The sequence below is a fragment of the Tetrao urogallus genome, assembly GCF_951394365.1.
Source record: "Tetrao urogallus genome assembly, chromosome: 1".
In the NCBI taxonomy this organism is placed as follows: domain Eukaryota; kingdom Metazoa; phylum Chordata; class Aves; order Galliformes; family Phasianidae; genus Tetrao; species Tetrao urogallus.
In genome coordinates this window covers 169,612,051-169,625,136 of record NC_136813.1, presented here as the reverse complement: position 1 = coordinate 169,625,136, position 13,086 = coordinate 169,612,051, and the positions used below count along the sequence as shown (strand labels likewise).

General features: G+C 46.1%; 2 protein-coding genes across 3 annotated transcripts in view; one reads left to right on the top strand and one right to left on the bottom strand.

The window, feature by feature from the left end:
- CTTNBP2 (cortactin binding protein 2) overlaps nt 1-968 on the top strand; it is a gene marked incomplete at both ends in the record, with an annotated part of 77,511 nt that extends 76,543 nt beyond the window's left edge. The window contains one exon of the mRNA XM_079536402.1: nt 816-968. Coding sequence (XP_079392528.1) covers nt 816-968 — 153 coding nt within the window. The remainder of the gene's footprint in view (nt 1-815) is intronic.
- A 5,200-nt stretch (nt 969-6,168) lies between these two features.
- The window catches only part of CFTR (CF transmembrane conductance regulator), a gene marked incomplete at both ends in the record, with an annotated part of 79,366 nt that continues 72,448 nt past the window's right edge, over nt 6,169-13,086 (bottom strand). For both annotated transcript variants that reach the window (XM_079534987.1, XM_079534988.1), the window contains 4 exons: nt 6,169-6,375; nt 6,755-6,860; nt 7,631-7,803; nt 10,777-10,866. In XM_079534987.1, the coding sequence (XP_079391113.1) occupies nt 6,169-6,375; nt 6,755-6,860; nt 7,631-7,803; nt 10,777-10,866 (576 nt within the window). The remainder of the gene's footprint in view (nt 6,376-6,754; nt 6,861-7,630; nt 7,804-10,776; nt 10,867-13,086) is intronic.

The window sequence follows — 13,086 nt, the reverse complement described above, 5'->3', positions numbered from 1 at the left end:
CTTAACCAGTACAGAGTCTGTTCTCTATGTTCTCTCAGTAGGCATTGGGTTCCTGTAGAGGTCAATGCAGGCACTTTGTCTGATGGCAATAAATTGTTTTCTGGAAGCACTCTGCCTATTCTCTGCAGGTACAATGAATCATAGAATGGCTTGGGTTGGAAGGGACCCCAAGGATCATCAATGAAGTAGCCCTGAAAATAGTTTAACTTGTGCACCTAGGCATTAAAAAAGCTAGTTAGATAAGATGACATATTTATCATCATCTTTCTTCGTATTCAAATATTTAAAATGTTAAAAACATTTCCTGTAATTTTACTGAAAATCCAGAAGACAGACTCCACTGAATGGCAACAATTTTAGTATTGAAGACACACATTTAGATGTACACATTTAGATTTAGCTTTTGAGTGTTTCTCTGAACATTCAGTTCAGACAATCCAAACCATAGCTTCTATAGTAATGATGATTGCATAATTTGATATATAATTGTAAAATTTTCCTAGTCGTTTCTTTTTCCTTTTAAAATTCCTGCTAGCAATATAAGACACACCTCCTAAAATTGAGATATCTGAGAATGATATTTAAGGTTTTTGAATGCTAATGCAAAAAAATCTCACTTTTTGGTATTTTAATATGTTTATGGTATTTCCATCACAGAAGGGGAAAAAAAAGCCATCATTTGACCAAGCAGTCAGACACTGTCGTGTTCATCTGCAAGAGACTGTAAATGACAGAGGTTCTGTGAGGGTGGAGGGTTGGTTGGTTGTTTCCAGCTCAGTCATTATTTGAACAAAAATGCTTTCTTTTATCCATAGGATGGAATCCGTCCTCTCAGCAGCAGTCGAACTGTAGAAAGCAGCAAATCAAAGACAGAGCTGGGTGGTTCAAGAGTTAAATCTCTTCTTCCTGTACCGAGAAGTAAAGTCACCCAGCCTTCTCAGAGTACTAAAAAAAAGCAGCAGCAGTAATACAAGGCAAATAGAGGCAGATAATGACACAAAAAGAGAGATTTGGAATTTGCACAAAAAAAAGAACAAATAGAAAAATTTTACAGTAAACCTGCCTACCATATAATTTTCTGTGTTCACATAATCTCTATTGCAAAAACCAAGCACTCAAATATGTAAATAGTTTTTATTAAAATAAACTGTTTCCCTGTAATGTAAAGTTTGTACAGGACCACAGTTTCATTTGTATGTAAGTCAGCTGGAAATTATATTGATTCAGATGTCAGAAATGGGCAGCTCTGCCACCTTCATAGATTTCTTCCTGTTACCAAAATGATTCTTGTTTAAATGATAACATTCAGGGGTATTACCACAAGATTCTGTTTGTGTATATACTGTACATAAATATATATTCTATTAAGTTCATGTGTTCAATTGCATTCAGATGAGTTGCACAATGTGTACAGTAACGGCTTAAAGCTATTGTACATGCATTTTAAAGACATGTTTTTATCTTCACCTAATGAAAATCAATGGAATGTGGCAATAACAAAGATGATCGGAAGCGCAGATCAATTACTTTCAGCTCCAAGCCATATTAAATACTTTGATTTCCCCATCCTCTGCCTGCTGAATTGTGATTCCGTTTCCCCCAAGCTTCTCTTCATCTTAAATGTCATAACTTTATGTTACAACTTTTATCTTTTGAGAGAAGGAAAGAGATTGAGAAATTAAAATGCAATAAAAGTTATTTTTCTCAGACTCTTATTCTTTGATAAATTGAAGACAACGCGGTCATTTATTAACTTCGCTTTTATTTTTTACTATTACGAAATTTATATGCTTCATTAGTGTTTTAAGAGCATCCAAGAGATAACAGTGTTTTTCAGAGGCAGATTTTACCGAAAAGGAATTTGAGCACAAGCTTAACTGCAGTATTATCAGAGATAATGGAGTAGCGAAAACATGAGTTACTGTGTAATTGTCAGTTTCTATTGTGGACTGAAGATGTAATTGCTGTGAAATGATACTTGAGTTGCAGATATAATGAAGTCTTGTTCATTTTTTTCCCCCTACTGAGGTAGAGCATTTTCCTAAAAAGGAAAGTGTCCATGAAGGGAGTATTTCCCTGCTCTCCCCTTACGTAGCTTCTGTCACACAGCTGTGCGTTGCGCAGAGCAGCAGCACTCCCAGCTGGATACCTCACTGGGGAGGTGGTGGAAAACATGCAGTGACCCTGAGGTCAGACTTGGTTGTCCTCCGTTGTGTTCTCAGGAGGTGGTTTGGGAACCGTGGACAGAACACGGCTGTGCGTGTCACCTCCACAGTAGCGTTTGTCTTAAGGTCATTGTGGAAGAGGAAAAAATGACATAACTGTGTTTCCTAACACTTCACCTTTCTATGTAAAACAGTCATCCCAAGCTCATGTCAATAAAAGTTTTGTATGGCATATTGTCCATCTTTCTGTCTCTTAGTTTGTGTATCTGTTTTATCTCCCTAGCTGTGGCCTGGCAGGAGTTCACGTCTGTAATTATTTTCCTTGCTGTGTATTTAGGAAGCACCCTAACTGTTGTATTAACTGCTGTATTAACATTTGAATTTTTTTTTTATTTTTTTTTTTGCAACAGCAGTGGTTACATCCAACTATTCAGTTGCATTATTCAAGGATGATTTCAGTAGGATCCCATTTTTTGGTATTAATTTTGGTGCTGACAAATGGGACCCTGCTTTTACCGTCAGCTGCACAGCGCATGGGTCGCTGTGGAGGACCACAGGTCGGGAGGCAGCTCTCAGCAGTGAGCATCCCTAACTGTCTATATTCTGACTCGCTTCTAAGCTGGATGTGCTCTGCACTGAGGATACACCTTACAAATGCCAGCCCTCATTTGGACGAAGAGTTTGCAGTGTGTTTGTGTGGGGCGGACGGAGGCAGTGCCCTGAAACCTGGTTTTAGATGCGCTTTAAGACGATATTGTCTGCGAGGATCAAAAGTCGTTTGTGCTGTATGTGGAGAGAAAACCTGCAGAGGAGCGGGTGGCTTTGATCATTGGCTCATTGTTTGAAAGTCAAGTCTCTGGTGCTAAATTTAGCGCTGCCTTTCAATCCTCTCGTCCTTTCTTCCCAGCCCACTGTCATAATCTCTCTCCGTCTGCCTCTGATCCCTGGGTGACTTCTGTCTGCTGTCATTCTGACTGTCTGTGCTGCCTGTGATCTTCATTTGTCGTTGCTCAAATGATGTTTTGCAGATCTCTGAATTCCATCTGATCTCCAAACGCTCTCCTCAGGCCATATCAGCTCTTGGGCACAAAGGCTCCATCCATTCCACAGCCCCATGGTGTGTTTTGCATTTAGGCCCCACCTCCCCACGCTCCTTACATGTGGCTCAGTCCCTTCAACCAGAGCCTGAAAGAACATCACTCTCATCCACCACTGATGGCGATAAGTCCTTAACTCTCCATCTCTCCACTTTGTCAGTCCCGAAAATAAAAGCCCTCAACATGCCTAGAGCAAAGCCAAAGGGCTTGAAAACCTCTGGTTGCATTTATAAGGATTATGTTTCAAGATCTAAATCCTAGTGAATAAAATTGAAGTAATGTCATTTATCCTAAGAGCAGGAAATTGATTTTGGAGAACGTGAGGGTTTATAAAGGAATCATGTCACTGTATCACACTGAATGTTGCTTAATGTGCAAGATTTTTAGGCAGCAATTAATTGTCCATTAGTGAATAATTGGACACACGGCTCCATGTGGGCTTTGGTGCTTTTCTTGTCCAGTGCTGAACAACACTAACTCATAGGCAAGCTGTGCCCAGCTAAAAAGCCAAGTGGGCACCACACAACGGAGGAAAACGTTATGCAATAACTTTTTAGATATCTAATAGACCAGAACAAACTGTGAAGTTCTGATCTGATCTTCAGCAATCCATGCTAATTCAGAAGCAATGGCTTCAAAAGGTTTGTTCTCCCAGAGCCGCTACGCTTCAGGGAAATGTTCTCATTGTGGGCAGGGTGGAACAGGAGGGGTGCAGTGGGGCACTGTGAGCCTGGGGAGAGACGTGGATACCAAGCAGTGGATGGTGCTGGTTCTGCTGGGCCACAGCAGGAGGGCCGTGGAAATGGGAGACGTGGAACTCACAGAAAGATTTTGGAGATAACATAGGCAGTCCTTAAATAAAACCTACAGCTGGTAAGGCACCGGTTAAGCAACAGCGCAAGCTGAACTGCTGTTTGGGACAGCAGCCCAGAGAGACACCACTAATGGCGATGATGAAGCTGCTGTGCATGGGGATTTTGTATACGAGATGTACAAGGATGGGGGGATGTGCACATCTGAGTTTGTTTGGGCTGCTCCTGTGTGGCCGCTGCTGTCTAAGAGGCCCTTGGTGCTGAGCAAGCCATTTCTGGCTGCCCTCTCCCTCCTCTACTTCAGGGGAGCTGCAGATCCTTGGCAGGGCAATTTCACTCTCTTAATCATTTTGGCTTCTTCTTCGCAGGCTGCAGAATTAAATCTTCCTATTAGTGCTGGACTCAGCCTGCTCCTTGGTTTTCATTGCACACCTGCACGCGCACCCGTTAGCTCAGATGTGTTCTTTCAGTAACAAAGCACTATGGGAGGGATTTGTTTTATCCAGTGTGTGTGTGTGTGTGAAGTAAAGCACACATGATGAGGAGAATCCACCTAAATAGTGACTAATCTGTGTTATGAAGGCCATCGTTATTTGTTCTTTTCTTCCACAGCACTGGGCTGCAGCTCCTCATGGGAGCAGTCATGCAGCTTCCCTGCTCGGCATCAGGCACAGCCCAGGAAGCTGCTCCCACTGGCACTGTCAGAGCTCCTCTGGAAAGCAACATGCTCCTCCTGACTGCCACGGGCAGCGGATGCTTCCTTCCTCCTCCTGTGGAGGAGCGCAGTGCTTGGGGCAGTGCTCCTGCACTGGAACAACCAGCCTTTTGCCTCTCCAGTCTTTCCACACTGCCTTCTGAGAGCAGAGAGGGCAGTGTCTGGGACCTGGGGGGCTGCAGTGGGAGCCTGGGCCCTGCAGCAGAGGGGTCTGCAGCTACTTAGCTGGGAGTGGGATGCCACTGGCTGGGAACACTTTTTTCATTCCACATGCTCACACCGTATCTATAAGCAGCTCCCACATACATCCCCTCTACTGCATGCTCTTGCTGGATTTGCCGTTTCCCTTCTGGAAATCATAGAATCATTAAGATTGGAAGAGACCACTAAGTTCATCCAGTCCATCCATCAGCCCCATCACCTGGGAGAAGAGGCTGACCCCCCCTCACCACAACCTCCCTTCAGGCTGTTGTAGAAAGCAATAAGGCCACCCCTGAGCCTCCTCTTCTCCAGACTGAACTATCTCAGCTGCTCCTCACAAGGCCTGTGCTCCGCACCCCTCACAGCTCTGTTGCCCTTCTCTGAACACGCTCCAGCGCCTCAGTGCCTTTCTTGAAGTGAGGGGCCCAAAACTGAATGCAATATTCGAGGTACGGCCAGAAATTCTGCCTGCGCGGCCCAGCGCCTGCCCTGCTGCTTCGATGTGAAAATCACACCAAGCAACGAGAGCTGCCCGTTGGTCAGCGGGCAGGGCCGTGGATACAGACAGGGCCGGGCACGGGCAGGGGCTGGGACACGGATAGAGCCGGGCAGGCGGAGCGGTGCCGGCCCCGCAGCGCCCCCTGCTGGCGGGAGGCGGCGCGGGGCGGGCGCGGACGCGCGGGGCGGCGTAGGGGCGGCCTCGGGCTGTGGCGGCTGGCAAGGAGCTACTGGCGGGCTGTGCCGCTGGAGCGGCTGTTTGCGCCGGCCCGAAGCTGCCTTCGTTTGTGTGAGCGCAACGCGGCACCAAAGGCTGGCGGTAACAGAAACACCGTCCCAACGCACAGCTTTTTGTACAAATATATTTTTCTTTATAGTACAGAATCACTTTTAAAATACATCATTTCCTTAACAAACGTTGGCAACAATATTAAAATAAATAACGTGTCCTAGAGAAAGTTCCGTTTCATCATAAAACCGCAAACCAGAAGAGTACAAAAATCGGTGCGAAAGTCTCTTCACCGGCTGTGCTGCGCGGGGCGCGGAGCGCGGCTCTCGGATCGCGCGCCGATCGCTCCTGCGGCCCTCCGTGCGGTACCGAGCGGAGCGGCACCGCCACGCGGCGCAGCGCAGCGCAGGCAGTGCCCGCACGCCTGGGAGGTCAGCCCGGAGCGCACGGCTCACAGCCGCGTCTCCTGCACCTCCTCCTCTGTCTCCTCCTGCAGCGCGCAGATCTGCGGCCTGGGCTTGCGCTTGCTGGAGTTGCGGCGGTGCGCGGGAAGCAGCTTGAGGCGGTCGGCGTGGCTGATGGCCTGCCGCAGGGAGCTCTTCTCGCTCAGCAGCTTCTGAATGGATTCGTACTGCCGCATCTTGTTGTCTTCGATCACCTGCGGGGACACCGCACCACTCAGATGGGCGGTGGCCGCGGGAGGTGCAGCCCGGCTGCCCCCCCCCCGACCCCACACGTTCTGTTCTGACAGGGCGCAGTGCGTCCTGACTCCTCACCGCCCAGGTTACACGATAATGCAACATTCAGGTGCCTTTATGGATGAAATAAAAGATTCTCACCGTTGGATATTTTCTCGGAAAACCTTTTCCCCTGCACGCCTTTCTATTGCTCAAGAACTGCAGCCCTTTCTGCCCTGGCCATGGTAAAGCAGGGCAGGAGGCTGGCACTGCTGGTCTTTAAGGCCCCCCTCAAGCCAAAGCACTCTATGGCTTGTCAAATGTAACAAAACAACTGTGCAGATGAGGGAAGATGCTCACCAGGAACCTCTGGCACTCCAGGATGGCTTCCAGCCTGTGCTCAGAGAGGATCACAGTGCAGTCTGCAAATGCATGCTTCAGCGTTTTCCTGATCACCTGGGAAGTTCTGGAAGGCAAATAATCATTGGCATCCAGACTGCAACATACATCACCCACAGCCCGTAGCTGCATTTGTGGTGCGTAATCATCCAGCTGCATGCTGTGATGCTCAGCAATGGTGCACCTCTGCTGGGGAAACACTCATCTGCTCTAATGTGAAGGTGTAACTGAACTTCTCTGACACTCCATGCAGAAATGCCATGATCTCTAACAATGCCACTGCACTGGCATCTTTTGGACCTAATTTATGCCCTTGCTGTCTGGGCTGGAGATAAGTCAGCTTGGAGTGCTGAACTCATGGTGATAATCCCAGTCTGATGTAAGCTTTGGGGTATAGAGTTGCTCCCCTTGGGTAACAATTACAGCACCCACCATGCTGGAGCGTCTCCGTTACCTTGCACTGTGACAGTGGCACAGCAGCAAGGAACAGTGAGTTACAGCACTGTGGACCAAGTGTGGCCAGCGCCCTGTGGGCAGCCCAGCAGCCGTCACTGCGTGTCCCTCTCCTTCCTTCACATAGCTCTGCCAAAGCAGGACAGCCAGCATGGCTGAGCTGCTGCTGATGCAGCAGAAATGAGTTGCTGCCCTGCTGGAAGCCGGCTTGAAAAGTGTACTTCTCAGAGGTGGCACGTTTAGTGCAACCCTTTTCCCCAAGGTCTGTTCCTGAAGCTGAAATCAGGCTTAGTACCAGACCTGAGGAGTTATCAAAGGTTTCTTTAGGAGGTGCTGCCTCACAGTTTTTTGGATTTCGTATTAGAACACGTGAACAAAACGTACATGGGGTCCAGGTGAGCACTGGGCTCGTCCAGCAGCAGGATTTTAGCCTTACTGAGAACAGACCGGGCAAGGCACATCAACTGCTTGTGCCCATGGCTGAGGACACAGCCTCCATCCACAAGAACAAAATCCAGCTGGCCTGGGAACTGCTCAATCACAGACTTCAGCCCAACCTACCAGAGAGAAAAAGAAAGGAAAAATGGATGAGGCACAGTTACTGCTGACTAGGGGGGGGGGGGGAGGGTATGACCAACACCTTTTCTTTTCTTGCCTTTTACTCCTGAACAGAAAATACAGATTGATGAAAACGAGTGTCTGTCCTACAAAGACTACAAGGCGCTGGCTGGGCGGTGTGAAAAGCTGAACCATACCATGTGCCAGGATTTACTCTGGGAAGCTGAGAGTCAATGCTTTGTTTGTTTGTCACATACAATGACTTCTGGCATTTCCACCCAAACTCTCTGAGTTAGCAGAGACAGCCATGTGTTCAGAACTCGTGTCCAGAAATGATGTGTGTCACTGGTAATGTCAAGCAGAGAGATTTCTGAAAGGAAACCAGGCCTCTTTGGTTACTAGGGGGGCAAGAAGAAACAAGCAAAATTCCCGAGGGAAAATAACCCCGGTCACCGCGGCGTTGTGTCTATGGCTCTGAGAGCATTTCCATCTGCTCTTTGTGCTGCCTCAAAAGCACTGTGCATGTTGCTCAGCCCATGGGCATTGCGGGCATTCCTCGAGCACCAGTGGCAGAATGCTTCAGAGGGCCTTGTGGTGGGAACCTGCTTCACCAGAGCCAGAAACAAACCCAGCACAGGAGGTGGCTCTTGTTTGTTTCTGCCTGTGCCCCTCTTTGCTCTCGCTGGGAAGGGCACTGTGTTTGCACCAAAGCTTTGCAGCTTCCTCATGTCCAGTCTGACTGCTCCCTGGCATTCCCAGAGAAGCATTTGTAAATCATGAGAACTGGGAAACACATGAGAGATGCACTGCTCCAAAATACATTATAAAAGTGCAGTGCACCTCACAGCTCATGAAGAGCCCATCTTGGATTTTCAAAATATGACTGTTCAGCCACTTATTTTCATTCCAAGGCAAAAAAAAAAACAAACAGAATTATTGCTTTGCATTTCCTTTTCACATGGAAACCATATTAAATGGTGGCATGTAGGTTATGTATAGTATTTCTGAATTTCATACTTCTGTTTATAAGCAAATCAAGGTCACTGCATTGTTCCTCACTCTTTCAAATATAACTCTTGCCCTTTAATGAAACTCTGCAGCAGGTTTTTAGTTGGAGATGTTGCTTTCTTCTTAAAACTGTGCGAGGTCTCTGTACATCTACAGCTCAGACAGCTGACTGCCCGAGGAAAACCTAGCCCTCAGAATTAACACAAGTGTGACAGATTCAGGTGCTGAAATACTGGGGCAGTGGAAGTGAAACACCGGACATTTGTTCATACAGCACCTTGCATCTGCAGCCCAGTGTAAGGGAGCTGAAAGGTGGCACTGATACTGGCAGTGCTGTCTAAGCCCTCAGCGGCCTATGGGTCGGGGTGAAGCTGGATGCCTGCTTTCTTCCCATGCCCCACTCCTGAAGTCACGCTGACTCATTGACTCCACCGAGCCAGATTTGAGGAGCACGAGCTGTGTAAACAATCACATCACTCCTACTGAAAAGTACTAACGGCTCTTTTTTATTTGCTTTGAGTTCTCTTGCCTATTAACTGAAAAACTCCGTGTTGTTCCGTTTGGATTTGCCAAACTCCTTAGTGATAAATAGTTCAAAAAATTTTTTCTCACTGTTTACAAATAAGGCTTAGCTCTTTAAAATCCCGGGGTTGGCTCTCACACACCACCATCAAAAGCAGAGCTAGAACTCACTTTATTCAAGAGGGGATATTAATCCCCTCCCCCAAGTCTCAGGGCATCAGGGAAGCACAGCACTGCTTCCCTGTCTCTTATAGCACCAGCTAAAAAGCTGCTGTTGCTCCATTTCACCAAAAGTGTTGTGATGTACGTACTTGACAGTAAATTGTGCACTGAAAGTGGCTACTTTCCCCTTTTTCAAACATGGAAAGGAATTACATAAATCTCAGAGAGAGCAGAGACAAAAGTCAGCCTCCTGGGTGGGAACAAGGAAGCTTTCAGATTAACTCCCACGTTTGTACGCATTTTATGATACTTGAGACTTGCTATGGACAAGGAAGAGGTAAGGAGTTTATGAAGTCATCCGTGCCTTAGAAGGAGACATCTGCTTTCTAAGCTGAAGCATTCCCTCTTCTGTACCTCTTAGCTGCCTTGTGGCATTATTTACACCCGTGCAACCTATTAAACACTATCAGCACCAATAGGTGGCATCTTACACCCATAATGCGTGGTGTTTGCTCTCTAGATGGAAACAGAGCTGGAAAAATCTTTCCCCTGTTACTGGGGAATTTGAAAACAAAAATGTTGCTAAAACCTCAATATAAAATTAGAAGAAAGAAAACCTTTGGGTTTTCCAATATCCCCTAATATTTGATTTCCATGAAGGAGGCAGCTGGCTGTGACACAAGCTGTACATGAGCCCAAATGCGATGTCAGAGAGCACTGCCTACCAGCCAGCTGTAAGCCAGACTGAGACCTGCAACAACTGGAAAATCTTTCAATGAAAGATTCTTATAAGCTGAGTCTAAGTATTTCTTATTGCAGCAATACCAGTCTTTTATTTCTAGCACTGGCATCAGACATTTCTGACTTCTCTCTGGCCTCTCAGATGTTTGCCAGTCATCTTTGCACACTTCAGTTGAAAAATTTCATGTATTTGACAAAGCATTAAAGTGACAAAAGATTACAAGACTTCTGCGTCATCAGCCCACTGCACTTCTTTTCTCTCAGGGTCATGTAGCCAAGCCAAAGAGAGCCTCACCTGTGCTCAGTCACTGCATGAAGAGCTGTACGGAAGTTTATCTTTGTGTTTCCTTATTACCCCATAAAAAATCGCCTTTGTCAAAGTTAGGGGAAAAAAGGTTTATGGCCTTCTGTTATCTTTTCTCAGCACTTTGTTTCAAAGCCTTTATATAAATTTAGCACACGATAACCACTTGTCCTGCATTGCACTCCTGTGTAGGCACTCAGCAGAGGGAAACAAGAAACACACTGAGCAGTTTTACCTCCTCTGCAACTTTCCATATTTCCTCATCGTTCCATTGCCCATAAGGATCCAGATTCTTCCGAAAAGTTCCAGAAAATATGAAGACTTTCTACAAGAAAGAAGATGTACAGGTGGATATATACAGGTGGATCACTATGTGAGACGTTGTAAATTGCAAAGCATACAGAGACAAAAAATAACCTTCTGTAATTATCAGACACAGCTTAGTGAAGGTTTTATACAATTTTGGAAAAAGTTGTTCAAAAAAAAGAGGAGGGAGTTAATCACAGAATCACCGAATGGCCAGGGTTGGAAGGGACCTCAAGGATCGTGAATCTCCAACCCCCAAACCACAGGCAGGGCCACCAAGCTCCACATTTAATATTAGACCAGGCTGCCCAGGATCCCATCCAATCTGCCTTTGAACAACTGTAGGGATAGGGAATCCACAACCTCTCTGGGCAGCCTGTTCCAGCATCTCGTCACTCTCATAGTAAAGAACTTCCCTGACATCCAACCTAAATCTTCCCACCTTCAACTTTAAGGCATTTCCCCTTGTCCTGCCATTATCTACCCTTTCAAAGAGTTGACTCCCCTCCTGTTTAGGTATTGGAAGGCTGCACTGAGGTCACCCTGCAGTCTTCTTTTCTCCAGGATGAACAAGCCCAGCTGTCTCAGCCTGTCTTCATAGGAAGGTGCTCCAGTCCCCTGATCATCAGTTAAGAACTCTGATGTATGTTCAGGTTTTGACTGCTGTTTTAATAAAAACTAACCCAAACTTGTCAAAAAAAAATGTGAAGTATTTCAACAGTTTTCAGAATGGAAAATTTTCTATATTTTAACTTTGGAAGAAGCCTTTTTAAAATCTTGTTTGATTCTTTATTGCTTGTCCCAGCCACATCTCAGCAGAGCCCTCCTGCCCCTCTCTTGGTGCCAGCTCACAGGGACGTGGTGCAGCACAACCCAACCTAGCTGCAGCACCACCACACACTCACACAGGAGGCTGCCCTGAGGGATGCTGCAGGCGTACTCTCTTCTTCCTGTTCTGCACCTTCCCTCTGTTGCAGAAAATGATGAAGATGTGCACTGCTCAGCACCAACAGAGCATCCTTCTAAGATTTACTACTGAATTTGTTTTGTTCATCAGTTTAGACAAGCAGCTATAAAGGAACATGCCTTAGATAAATGTGTTGTGGCTGGAAAAGCAATGACTCAGACAAAATTAAATATTTGTTTAATCTCTTTTTACACAGGGCAGGTGTGTCAGATTGGTGGAAGTGGGGCTCTTCAAGTGACACTGAGGTTGCTACAGTTCTTATAAGATAAATGGAAGCTGTTGCTTTCTGTGTTGCTCTACACCTGCTGCTAACAGCAGGGAAACTTGCTCTCAAAGAATGCAAAAGTTGGGAAATATGACCATTTGCATGTTCTTGCCTTGTACATACAGAATGGATATCAAGAGGAAGGATTTCAGCCATTACTTCTTCTTTTGTCTTCCTAAAGAAAATATTTATTTAGAGAAGACGTGTTGAAATGCCAGGGATCCGTAGCCAAATAATTTCTTGTTGAAATTAAACCAGAGCTCTGGTTGTCCAAAGCTACTGAAAGCAACAAGGGAACTGCTGGGGTGGCAGAGATTGGCTGAGAGTGTGTATGTAGTAAAATACTGTCCCAGAGCTCAGCCAGTTGGCCACAATTTCCGTCTGACCTTACCTGGGAAATTGGCATTCTTTCATCAGATTTCAGAGTGATTTATACGTGCATTTATATTCATCATCTAATTATGATTAATTAGAAGTGTGTGGCAGCTTAAAATAAATTGTTTTAATTCATTTAATTAAGAGGTGCAAGGCATTGCCAGTAACTTCTTTGGTATAAGAGGGAAGGAAGGACCTCACTCAGGAGAGCAGAAGAGAAAACCAACTGCACTCTGCTGCCATGCAGCCACTGGAGGGGCTTCCCTGATTGCTCCTCACTGCTCTGCAAGCCAGGATCCTGCAGTGCAGGCAGTGGTGTGCACAGCCAGAACTTACAGAACTACATTTGGTAGGTACCAGGGAAAGAGAAGAGCCTTTCCTTTATAACCATCATTTCTAATAACTCCAAGTGCTTGAGTGAAGAACAGCCCTGTCCCTTCCCACGGCCCAGTTAGTTTGTGCATGTGGGACTACATATTTGCAGCAGGATTAGATTCCTGCAAGCACTGGGTGCGGTGAAAGTAATCGTTCTATGGAAGCAGGGTCAGACCTGGTTTTGTTCACACTTTGAGCACCGTGCATTTAACTAATGGAGTAGGTATTTTCAGTTCTCACTGATAAAGAATAGTCAA